At 20.2% G+C, this 13349-nt stretch overlaps 3 protein-coding genes across 3 annotated transcripts; 2 read left to right on the top strand and 1 right to left on the bottom strand.

The window, feature by feature from the left end:
• Window positions 1-330: 330 nt before the first annotated feature.
• On the top strand, window positions 331-3384 carry PRSY57_0801400 (mannose-6-phosphate isomerase, putative; the record flags this gene model as incomplete). The annotated part of the gene is made up of 1 exon (XM_012906959.2): window positions 331-3384. One exon carries the CDS (start codon window positions 331-333, stop codon window positions 3382-3384), a length of 3054 nt encoding a protein of 1017 aa, XP_012762413.2.
• A 1202-nt stretch (window positions 3385-4586) lies between these two features.
• On the bottom strand, window positions 4587-10328 carry PRSY57_0801300 (sentrin-specific protease 2, putative; the record flags this gene model as incomplete). Its single annotated transcript, XM_012906958.2, has 3 exons — window positions 4587-4728; window positions 4864-8749; window positions 9056-10328. 3 exons carry the CDS (start codon window positions 10326-10328, stop codon window positions 4587-4589), a joined length of 5301 nt encoding a protein of 1766 aa, XP_012762412.2.
• Window positions 10329-12927: 2599 nt separating this feature from the next.
• Window positions 12928-13305, top strand: PRSY57_0801200 (hypothetical protein; the record flags this gene model as incomplete). The annotated part of the gene is made up of 1 exon (XM_012906957.1): window positions 12928-13305. One exon carries the CDS (start codon window positions 12928-12930, stop codon window positions 13303-13305), a length of 378 nt encoding a protein of 125 aa, XP_012762411.1.
• Between the last annotated feature and the right edge of the window lie 44 nt (window positions 13306-13349).

Raw genomic sequence — 13349 nt, 5'->3', positions numbered from 1 at the left:
CTATAAATATATAAAAATAAATAAATAAATAAATATATATATATATATATATATAAATATATATTTATTTTTGGATAATAAAATAAATTTTTAGTGTATAATAAATAATTGTCGTGTTATATTTTTTTGTGATATATATATATATATATATATATTACTGTGTGTATTATAAGAGATATAGCGAATTTTTAAGAGATTTACATATATATTTATATATATGTATATATTTGTGTAGATGTTGTAATAGCTTGTCACACACATATATATATATATATATAACAATATATATTTATACATATATTAATTTTTGTATCTGGTTATACCATCAGAATGAGCAAGCTGTGTATTAATGAGTGTATTCCGTACGTTCAGAAATATGAATGGGGTAAAGGAAAAGATGGACTGGTTTATGAAGTGATGAAGAATATAGTTCAAGATAATCATGATATTATAAAAAAAGAAATAGATCATCTGGAGTATTTGAGAGAGTATATGGATGAGTATGATGATAATAAAGATGATGAGGAGGAGGTAGAAAAGGATGATGGTGTAAATAATAATGATGAGGAAAAAAGTGGAAAAGACAAAAAAAAAAAAAATAAAGTTAAAAAAAATAATGAAAAGGATGGAATGGATAATGATATAAATAATGTGTCAAAAAATATAAGGGATAATAATAAAAGTAATGATGATGATAATAATAATAATGATAAATATGCTGAGCTTTGGATTGGTAATCATGATAAAAGTCCTAATTTAGTTGTATATAAAAATAGTTTGGTAAAAATTGAAGAATTTTTAAAAATATATCAAAAAAAAAAAAATAAGAAAAGTAAACTTATGAAATTTTTTTATAAAAAAGTCGAAAACACGAAAAATAAATATATGAATAAAAAAAAGTTTTCAACAAAATCAGAAGATATTATTAATAAGAATAATAATACTACTAAAGGTAGTACAGTAGGTGGAGAAATTGATTTAAAAAGATATTCAGATATTGAATTTGCTTCTTTAAATAATGAGAGTATAAAAGAAAAAGAAGATATGAATGGACAAGAAGAATTATTAGAAGAAGAAGAAGAAGAAGTGGATAAGAATACATTATTTCCATATTTATTTAAAATGTTATCAATATCAAAACCTTTAAGTATTCAAATACATCCAAATGAACAACAAACATTATATTTGAATACAATGAATCCTCTTTTATATAAAGATAAAATTTTTAAAACAGAAATGTGTGTTTGTATTAATTCAATGACTCTTTTGTGTGGTTTTATGAACATTTTTAAAATAGCATTTCTTATAAGAAATATTAAAGAATTGAATGATTTTTTTTTAAAAAGAGGTCACCAGCTTACCCAAAATTGTGATACCACACATCAAAAGAAAGCGGATGAGCTTAAGTTTGATAAGAAGGGTCCAAATGAAATTGTTTTGAAGGATGATACGAATTATAATAAGAAAGATAACACGAACGGTATCACAAAGGATACATTGGATGATAACAAGGAAAAAAAGCACAACGATGATAACATGAGCAAAAATAACCATAAAAATAATAACAAAAATAATAACCAAAATAATAACAAAAATAATAACCAAAATAATAACAAAAATAATAACATAAACAATAATAATAATAATAATAATAATAATAATACAAATAAAGAAAACAAAGTAGAGAGTGGTGTTGAACTTGCTTTAATAACCCAGTTGTTGTCGTCTTCCCCATCTGTCTCTTCCTCATGTGGAAATGTAAATATAGATTCAGGAAAAGATGAGAAAAAAGATATGTTTTATTTATTTGATTTGTTTTATTCTAGCAAGGATGATCATGTGGAAGAAGTATTATCCATGTTATCAAGAATATACATTTATATTATAAACTATGCTTTAAAAAGAGGTAATGGATTGAGTTATGACGTTATATCTGTTATCGATAATTATGCAGAATGTATACAAAAGTACGTTTATGATGAGAATTTTTATTCTTCCTTTTATAAGAATGAGAAATTTTTAGAACTTAATATTAACCTAGGAAATCTTATTAAAGTCGAAAAAGAAAAATTACAAAATAGCTTGAGTGATAATAAATTTAATACAGATCTTACTGAATCTGATATGGATGAAGTGGATGAAGATGAAAAAGATGAGAAAACCATAAGTGATGATGGTGTTGTGGATTCATATGATGTGTCAAAAAAAAAAGATAAAAAAAAAGTATCACTAGAATATGGAAAAGGGATGGATAATAACAATGATCAATTGGATAAGCAAAAAAAAAAAACATCAAAGGGAACCACCACCACAAGCAACAGCAACAACAACAACAATAATAATAATAATAATAATAATAATAGTTGTAGTAGTAGTAATAGTAGTGCTATGATAAAAGGAATTCATTGTGAATATGATAATAAAAAAAAAACTGATGATGACGGTACAAAGGTGTGCGAAAAAGAATGTGCAACGGGATGCTCAAACGAATATACTAATGTATATGATAATTTGAACAAACAAAATGATCCATATTTTATAAGTAGAAAAAAAATCAAAGCTTTTTATGAACACATGTATAAATTCTTAATATACCGTATTCTATTAGTAGAAAATGATACCTTAAATGAATGTGTTACTTCCATAATAAAAAAAAATGAAAAATATCAATCTTTTATAAATGATGATGAGACTTTTAAGAAGAAAACAGAGAAATTATATGCTGATATATGTAAGAAAAAAAATTATGAAAACCTATGTAAAGAAACGGAAAATTTTATTATCCATAGTATTTTTGAACTTTTAAAAAATGTATCAATGTATTATGCTAATGATGGAGGAAGAATTTTCCTTTTTATTTTACAACTTATTAATTTAAACGATGGAGATGTTGTATATATAAAACCCGGTGTTATTCATTCGTATATTTCTGGTCATTGTTTAGAGTGTATGACAAATTCTGATCTTGTTATTAGAGGTGGATTAACAAATAAAGAAATCGACAAATTGAATTTTATTAAATATGTTAATTATAAAAATAATTATCCTATTATTTTAGAAAAAGAATTTATTAATTATAATATTATGTCTTATAGTTATCACAGAATGAAACATTTCAAAATTTTATGTATTACCATCAGACCAGGAGAAATCATTAATTACGTTTTTTCAGAAAAAAGTTTCACTTCATGTATAGTACTTTCAACCAACAAAAAAGTTAAAATCAAAGGAAAGAAAAATGATAAAAAAAAAGCAAGTATTAAAAATGTACGAAAAGGTATGATACTCTTTATAGCCCCCAGTGTTATGGTAACTATATCTAATTTGTATGCCAATCCAGAAGATGGAAATAAGGAGTTTGTGATATATTGTGCAACTTCTTAAGGCTCGATTAAATAAATAAATAAATATATATATATATATATATATATATATATATATATATATATATATATATTTATTTATATTTATTTTTAATTTTTGACGATGAATGGATAATGGTGGAAAATAGCTAGCTATTTGAAGAATTTACATATTTTTTTTTTTTTTTTTTTTTCGAGCGCATTTAAAATTGGAAAAGCTAGCTGTGTTTGTTCAGAATTATATAAGTAGTTTTATTTTTCTTCTTTTATTTACTAAAAGGATCAAAGTTATAGAGTTTTTTTTTTTTTTTTTTTCTTTACCTATATATAAATATTAATTTATATATATATATATATATATATATATGTTAATATATTTTATTTTATCGTATCAGTTTTTTTCTTTATTTGATATATATGGTATATATTGGATATAATATTTGATTTGGTTTTATTATATTGTATTTCGTTTTATTTATTTATTTATTTATTTATTTATTATTATTTTTTTTCTTGATTATTGTAATTATTATTTTTAATAAGCATTTCAAGTTTATGGTTTTTATTTCGTATTTTATATGAGAAAAAAAAAAAAAAAAAAAAAAAAAAGACCAAATGTGGTTTATATATATGTGTTATTTATTTTGATTTATGATTTATAATATATAGTATGCCTTATATTTAGATCCGGGCTAATAATTTTGCGCTTTATAAAACATATTCAATGATTCATATAGTTTTTCCTTTATTTTTTTAAAAGAGTACATCACTCAACAGTTTATTATATTATATTATATTATATTATATTATATTATATTATATTTTATATGTTATTTTTTTTATTTTTATTTGCATTTTAAAATATTTAGGAAACAATAATATAAAAAACAAAGAAAAAAAAAAAATAAATGAACTAATAACAATTTTTAAATTAAATATAAAATAATAAAAAAAATAAATATGTCTACATATATATATATATATATATATATATATACAATTTTTGTGAAAAATGAAGATTATGAATATAAAGACATATAATTGATGACAACATGAAGTTATATTAACAAAAAAATAAATGAAAAAAGAAAAAATTGATATTAAAAGAAATCACTAAATATAAAAAATAGAAATAAATATTATATATATATATATATATATATATATATATATATGTGCATGTTCCTCATGCTTCCATTATATATTTTTTTTAATTCGTTTTAATTAAGTGGCTATATATTTGTCCTTTTTAATTTGATTATCGTCATTCATTAAAAATAATAAATTCAAAACTTCGATATGGTTTGGAGATTTCCAATTTATAACGTCTTTCATATATAAGAGCATCTTCTTCATTTGCTTTCTCCTATTGAAATAGAAAGTGAAAAAAAATGTAAACACGTAAAAAAAAAAAAAAAAAAAAAAAAAAAAAGCACATATATATATATATATATATATATATATATATTTATTTATTTATTTATTTATTTTTATTTTTTACTTTATATTTATGTCCCTTTGACCAAACCACGGGGCAGGTCTATTGGATCTAAGCCTTGAATAAACATAATTATTACTATGATTATGTTGCGAAATTTTATTAGATGTAGTAAAAATAGATTTGTTATGATAAAGGTCATTATTATTTAATTTATCCTCATAAGGATTTATCAAATCTCGTTCTACTAAATGTTTATTCAAACATAAATGCAAAATAAATTGTATAATATATATTCCACAATCATAACTATTATTTTGCTTAGGAAGAACTTTAGGATATATAAATTTAAAAACAATTTTTGGAATATCATTATCTATTTTGTTATGTTTCATTTCTATTTTATTATTAATATTCATATAATCTGAATAATATATATGTTCAATATATTTTTTTATTTTTTCTAAAATTTTATTTCCTTTAACAGATGGAAATAAAGAATCTAGGTATATCATATATGCTACCTTGTTCTGTTTATTTGATTTTTCTTCTTTTAGCTCTTTCATTTTGTTTTTTATAGAATTATTATTTAAACTATTAATCTTATTATGGAAATGATTCATATTATTATTATTATTATCATCAATATTATTACTATCATCAATATTATTACTATCATCAATATTATTACTATCATCAATATTATTACTATCATCAATATTATTACTGTAATCAATATTATCACTGTAATCAATATTATCACTGTAATCAATATTATCACTGTAATCATTATCATCACTGTAATCATTATTACTATTTATTGAAGAGCCTTTTCCTTTTCTTTTAATCCAAGAATTTCCTTGGGAATATAAAAAAGTATATTCATCTGGGTCACTAGAACTTAAACGATTATTACAGAAAATATCGTTTTGTATTTCATTATTAATATTCTTATCTATAATTTGGAAACGATCCTTTCTTATATCATAATTAAATTTATCTGCATTTATAAAATATCTGTTAAAAAAGTATGAATCGTATGATCTGTTCCTTAACTTGATATACCACTTTGATTTAAAATTTCCTTTTTCTTTATTTTTAGAATTTTTATTTGTACCTTTTAGAGAAATTTCATTTGATTGTTTTTTGTCAGATGAATTTTTTTTTTCCCCCTCCTTATCTAAAATGATACAACTATCATTATTCTTTTCATCAGCGTAGCAGTTTTGTTTGTGTTTGTGTTTGTGTTTGTGTTCGTGTTTTTGTTTGTGTTTGTGTTCGTGTTTTTGTTTGTGTTTGTGTTTGTGTTCTTGTTTTTGTTTGTGTTCTTGCTTTTGTTCTTGTTCTTCCTTTTGTTCTTGTTCTTCCTTTTGTTCTTGTTCTTCCTTTTCTTTTTCTTCATTATTACCAGAGTGCATTCGATTTTCATTTATTGTTTGTTTCGTGATATTGGAACATGATAAAAGGTGTAGACTATCACGTTTTTTATTTTCGTCATCGTTAAAAGGAAAATATATAAGAACCAAAGACCAATGCGTATTTTCAATATTTACTGGAATAAATACATATGTGTATTCATAAATTTTTTTGTTTAATTTTTTAATCCATCTAGTAGTATTAACATAAGCTTTTAGAACATCGTCATATAATTCTAATTTTTTATAAAAAAAAGTATTAAAAATATATGTATCGTTTAAATTTTTATTGATATTTAGAATAAATGAAGAAATATAATTATTAAAAAAATCTATTATAGAATCATCAATATATTTAGACTTATTTAATCTAAAAATATTATCATTATCTATAATATAATTATTTAAATTCCATACATTTTGTTTGTTACATATTTTTTGATTTATGTAATGTTTTAGTATTTCTGTATCTAGTTGTTTTTCTTTTTCCATAAATTCTAATTTAGCTTTTTCTATTTTAGAAAAATTTAAAAAGGTCGTTATATAAAATTTTAATTTTTCTGTATATTTAAAATTTCGATAATTATAATAAATAACTTTTACAATATCATATAAGGTATTAACTTTATGATTAAGAAAATATCTTGTTGCAGAAGAATTTATATTATATACAACATTTGTATTGTGGTTTTTATGTATTGTTGATTTATTTGGATTGTATTCTTTATTACTACTTTGATTAATTTGGTGATGATTAATTATTAGATCTTTATCATTACTTTTATCTTTTGATGTGATTTTTTCATTACTATGATGTTTTAGGTTTATTGAATATTCATTACAAGGGTTATTGTAAATACTATTATTACACAAATTAATTTTATTATTATTATTATTATTATTATTGGATATTTTCTTATTAGTAACAACATAATCGATATTTAAACTTTGTTTATTTATTACATAATTCCTGACCTTTCCGGGGTCACTTCCTTTTATACTTATGTTTTCTTCATTTATAGATTCGGTGTTTCCAATAGAAATAGAATCACTTTGTTTGTTATCTAATTGGGGGTTATACATATATTTTTTACTATCATCATAAGGGTTATTATCATCATCATCATCTTTATTACCATCCTCATTATCATCATTGTTCATATAAATAACCGAATCTTCACTGCTATCATTTTTCCCATACATCATTTTTTTGTCTTCATTTTGAGTATCAGAATAATTCTGGACATTATATATTTTTCGTTTTCTAGCATTTTTCATATCTAAAGTGTCACTTATATAAATTTCTTTTTCAGCGTTTACATGATGATCATTTTTTTCTTCTATATATGAGTAGGATGAAGAAGCGTCAGATATAGGAGGATATGCTTTTTCCTCATTTGTATTATTATCACGATCATATATATTGTTTATGTTATTATTTTTTCTATTAATATTTATGTTTACCTCTTCATTATACACTTCCTGATTTATATCTTTTGAAATATACATTTGACCATTATAAATAAATGTAGAATTCTTATTAGTATTATTATCAATTTGACAATATGATAAATTATTTGTAGAAAAATCTATTTGGTTATTATCTTGTTGATTTGTTTTCCTCATATTTCTTTTGTCATGTATAATATTTTCATTAGTTTCTTTTTGTATTTCTTCTTTATCTTTTGAATTATCAGACAAAGCTAAATTAAAAATTGGGCTTATATCATTTGCACCTAATTCATCATTCTGTGTATTATTATTATTGATATTATTTATATTATTCGTATTATTCGTATTATTCATATTATTCATATTATTATTATTATGTGATATTTTCATTTTGTTATAACATTCCTGCTTTTTTTCTTTATCATGAGAATTAGAAATGTATGGTTGGTCATCATCAGTATAAGATTGATAACTACAAGATTCATTTGAATATGATTTCTTACTAGAAGATTTATTTGAAGATGTATTATTAATATATGATTTATCGAAAGATACGTTTTTATCTTCAGCATATGTAACACATTCATTTGTTATAGAATCTTTATTTTTTATTACATATTTTTCATTTTCTTTTTTATTATTATAAAAAGAATTATATATTTCATTTGAAAGATAATTCGATTTTTTAAATTTCTGAATTTTTTCTTTTTTACATATAACATATTTTTTTATTAATGCTTCGTCATCATTTTTCAAATTTAAATTTAATAAAATCCATTTTATTTTTAAATTATTTCTTGTGAGTACGTTCCTTTTTTTTTTTTTTTTCTCCTCTTTTATATATATTTCTCGATCATTAGTTATAACTTCTGAATCGCTAAATTGAAGATCATTACTACATATACTTATATCACTTTCGTAATCTTCCAAAAAATTAACAAAAAAATCGTCCTTTTTCATTTTGTGAATTATTGATTTATATTTGTTACTTTTACATATTTTGCTCAGTTCCTTTTGTATATAGTGGCGCCTTATATCTTTTAAAAACCCTGATATTTGTTTCACGTTATTTTGTTCTTTGCCTAATAAAATAAAATAAAATAAAATATATATATATATATATATATATATATATATATATATATATAAATACACACATACATACATACACATATACACTTATACACTTATACACTTATACACTTATACACATATACACATATACACTTATACACTTATACACATATACACTTATACACATATACACTTATGCACTTATACACATATACATTTATACACTTATACACTTATACACATATATACTTATACACTTATACACATATACACTTATACACTTATACACTTATACACATGTGCACATCTTTTACTTTGGTCAATGTGCGAAAACTGATTCATATATATATTTGCTGGCTCATTAAAATAAAGAAATAAGGTTTTCATTTCGTTATCATCTGTTTTATTATCATTCGCAATTTTTCTCTCTTCATCCTTACATATATTTTTGTCCTTATTATTTTCTGAACAAGTCAGGTAATTTTTATTGAAATTATTTTTCAAAGAATATTGAGTATGTGTACTATTTGTGTTTACAATAAAATTATTTATTTGTTGATGACCACTATTTGAATCATGATTAATATCAGATTTTTGTTCATATGTTTGTTGTTCTGTTTTTATTGTATTTTGTGTTTTATTAATTTTTTGCCGTAATATAAGTTTCAATGAATTTAAAGTTTTATCATCTGTTGTTTGTAATTTAGTATATTCAATATTTGAGAGATCATATGAACAATTAATGCTATCAAATAATTTTTTAATGAATATTTTTTTTTTATAATTATAGTTATGATAATTATCTTCTATGTTACATTGTTTTTTTTCTATATTATGGTTTGTTTTTATATCTTTGGATGAGGATGAGGATAGATATTCATGAATTGTATTACTTTGAGGATAATTATAAGAATGATAAATATGTTTATTTTCATGTTTTTTTATGTGGTCTTCCATGTGATTTTCTATATGATTTTCTATATGATTTTCCATATGATTTTCTATATGATTTTCTATATGATTTTCCATATGATTTTCTATATTCCTTTCTAGATTATTTTCCATTTTTATTTTTACATTTCGTTCGTTGTTATTCACCGCTATATCTAAACAATGTGCTACATTATTATTTATACAATGATTGTCTTTACTTTTTGTTTTGCTATTATTTATATTGTTATCATCACCGTCGGTGTCATTTTTTTTTTTTTTTTTTTTGGTATATTTACACTGAACTTGATATATGAATATTTCATCGTTTTTTTTATTTAAGCATAAATATAGTTTTGCTTTTTTTTTTTTATAAAAATGATAGAGATATTTATTCTGACCAGAATTTTTTATATTAGTACTTGGATAAAATGAAATAATTTTTGAATTTCCACATAAATAAGAAATAAGTTCCACAATAATAAAATTATCGTTTATTTTGTTATGACATTCTTCGCTGTTATCATCTGATGATAATATCTCACATAAATTATTTACACATTGGTCTTGTTTAATATTTTTCTTATCTAAGTATTTCGAGCTTTTTTTATTATGTATATCTTTAAATTGACATTCTTTGTTATTACTACTTTTCATATTTTTTATATGATATACGTTATATATATGTTATATATATGTAATACATATGTTTTAAATATATTATAAATATGTTTATATGTGTTATGCATATGTTATATATATTATATATATATATATATATTATACATATGTTTTATATATATGTTATACATATTTTTTGTGTGATTTATATTTTTCATATTTTTCCTTCCTCTTATTTGTTATAAATTATATATAAATGAGGTACAGCTAAAAATGGGTGTGGCTTCTCATATATATATATATATATATATATAATACATCTATAAAGTTATGATTTTATTTTCGTTTCATATCCATATAATGTTTCACAATGATATATTATATAACCTATGCTTTATTCGAAATGTAAGTTCTTATACAACCTCTTTAAGAATATATATATATTTTTTTTTTATATAATATTCTATTATATATAAGATGCTGAAGAAAAAAAAAAAAAAAAAATATAAAAATTAAAATAAATGATAAAAGATAAAATAAAAATGTCATCAATATGTAATAAAATATATTATGAAAAATATAATTACAATAAAAAGATTAAAGGAAAAAAATAATAAAATAACACGATATAAGTAGAAATACTACGATGCTTAAAATATATACATGAAAAAATAAAAATATTATTATATATATATATATATATATATATATATATAGCAAATATTAATATATGTAAAGTTAAATATTTTTTTTTATGGTGAAAAATATATTTTTATATTTAAATAATATTTAAACTACATTATGTATACTTAGGCACCATTTTTATATTATATATAATTATATGTATGTATATATATATATATATATATATATATATATGATAATATTATGTATATTTTTCTTTTATTATATTTTTTTATTACTCAAAAAAAAAAAAAATAATATACATAAATATACACATTGTAAATACATATATATTAAATATATATATATGTTACTTCGTTTTGAAAATATTAATTATTTCCATACAACACTTATATATTAATAGTGAGAATAGTTATATTCTATTATATTTTAGAAATCGTAAAATGAAATCTATAAACTGGTACTTGGTATTATTTTACATGTATGTGATATGTATATTTTAAAAGAATAGGAGAAACGCGATAAGGATTAAACTTTATATATATATATATGAAAATATTTTCAGCAGATTTTTATTTTTAAATAAATAGTTCAAAATTAAAGGATATAAATTGTAATATATATATATATATATATATATATATATATTACACATACGTGATGTTATAAATATTCTGAGGAATCGATAACTTGTCCGTCCTCAAAGTTTTTTTTTTCATTATTTTATTTATATATATTTTGTTAAATAAATAAATATATATATATATATAATATATATATATTTATATATGTAATAGTTTAATGGGCGTTGTGGACAAAAGAAAAAAAGGATGCATTTCATATTAAATGTTTTTATTGAAAAAATATATATATATATATTTTTATGTACTAATTTTGAAAATATGCGAACCAGTTGTTTATTTGTTTGTTTTTCCAAATGTAAAATTATGATGATCATATAAATTTTGTAGAGTACTTTTATATTATATTCTCTCTATACATATTTCACGGACTTTTTATTTTTATTTATTTATTTATTTATTTCATTTTTTTTTTTTTTTTTTTTTTTTCTTAAAGGAATATCATTACTATGAACATATATATTTATTCTTAGTACATAATATTATTTTTAAATTGATTATTCAGTATGCTCAAGTTATTTTATCATTTTATTTTTTTTTTTTTATCGTTATATTTTAAAAATTAACATTGGATAATTTTTGTTTTAAAAATGTAATTATATATATATATATATATTTATTTATTTATTTAATTTCACACATTTATATAATTATTATAGTGTATCATGTATGAATTTTATCGTTTATATATATATATATATATATATTTTTTTTCAATAATTTGTATATTACACAATTATTATATATTATATATTATATAGTACATATTTATGTAAGAGGATATATTTTTATTATAATATGTTTAAAAGAAAAAGATAAAATAAATAGAACTTTTATTGTAAGAACATATAAAGTTATAGGTATTTTTTTAAATTTTTAATGAGAGAAATTATAATATGAAAAAATAAATACAGAAGAATGTAAATATAAATATAAATATAAATATATATATATATATACATATATATAATACAAATTTTTAAGAAGATATATATAAGTGTGTTTAATCTTAATAAAAAGGAGTGAAGAAAATAGTTACAATTTTTTTTTTTTTTTTTTTCTGGTGAAATATATATTTAAGAGAATTGCTATATATGGTATAATATATATATATATATATATATATATATATATATTTTGAAGGATTACATTTTATAACATATAAAGAGGTTTGTTAAAAAGATGGAAAGACAATATTATAATGTCAAGAATGCATGATGACATAAATATTTCAGTGGAAACAATTATAATAATATATATATGTATGTATATATATATATATATAATCTTATATTTATATATATATATATATATATGTATATATTTATTTTTTTCCCTTGTATAGGATAATGGATATAAATTTAGAAGAGAGGTCATATACCTCGCCTTTGTTATATTACATATATAATAAGGATGATAAAATAAATAAAATTTCTCCTGGTGAAATGAAGAATAAAAGTTTTATACCTTATAGTATAAGATTATGTAATTTACCAATAAAAAATACGAAGGATAATTCATATATGTCTAATATAAATTCTTTAAATATAATTAATATGTTACCTTTATCTTTATTTTCTAATTATAATAGTAACAATATGACATCAACAGATATTTTATTTCTACCAAAATTTTCAACCTTCCTATTTTTTACCATACCAATATTTGTAATGTTGCCTAACCTTACGTTATATACAAAGCACTGGTTTTTCTATGCCCCCAAATAAAAAAAATATATATATATATATAATATGTACATATTGTATAAATA

The sequence above is a fragment of the Plasmodium reichenowi genome, chromosome 8, assembly GCF_001601855.1.
Source record: "Plasmodium reichenowi strain SY57 chromosome 8, whole genome shotgun sequence".
NCBI lineage: Eukaryota > Apicomplexa > Aconoidasida > Haemosporida > Plasmodiidae > Plasmodium > Plasmodium reichenowi.
This window is presented reverse-complemented; position numbering and strand designations above follow the sequence as displayed.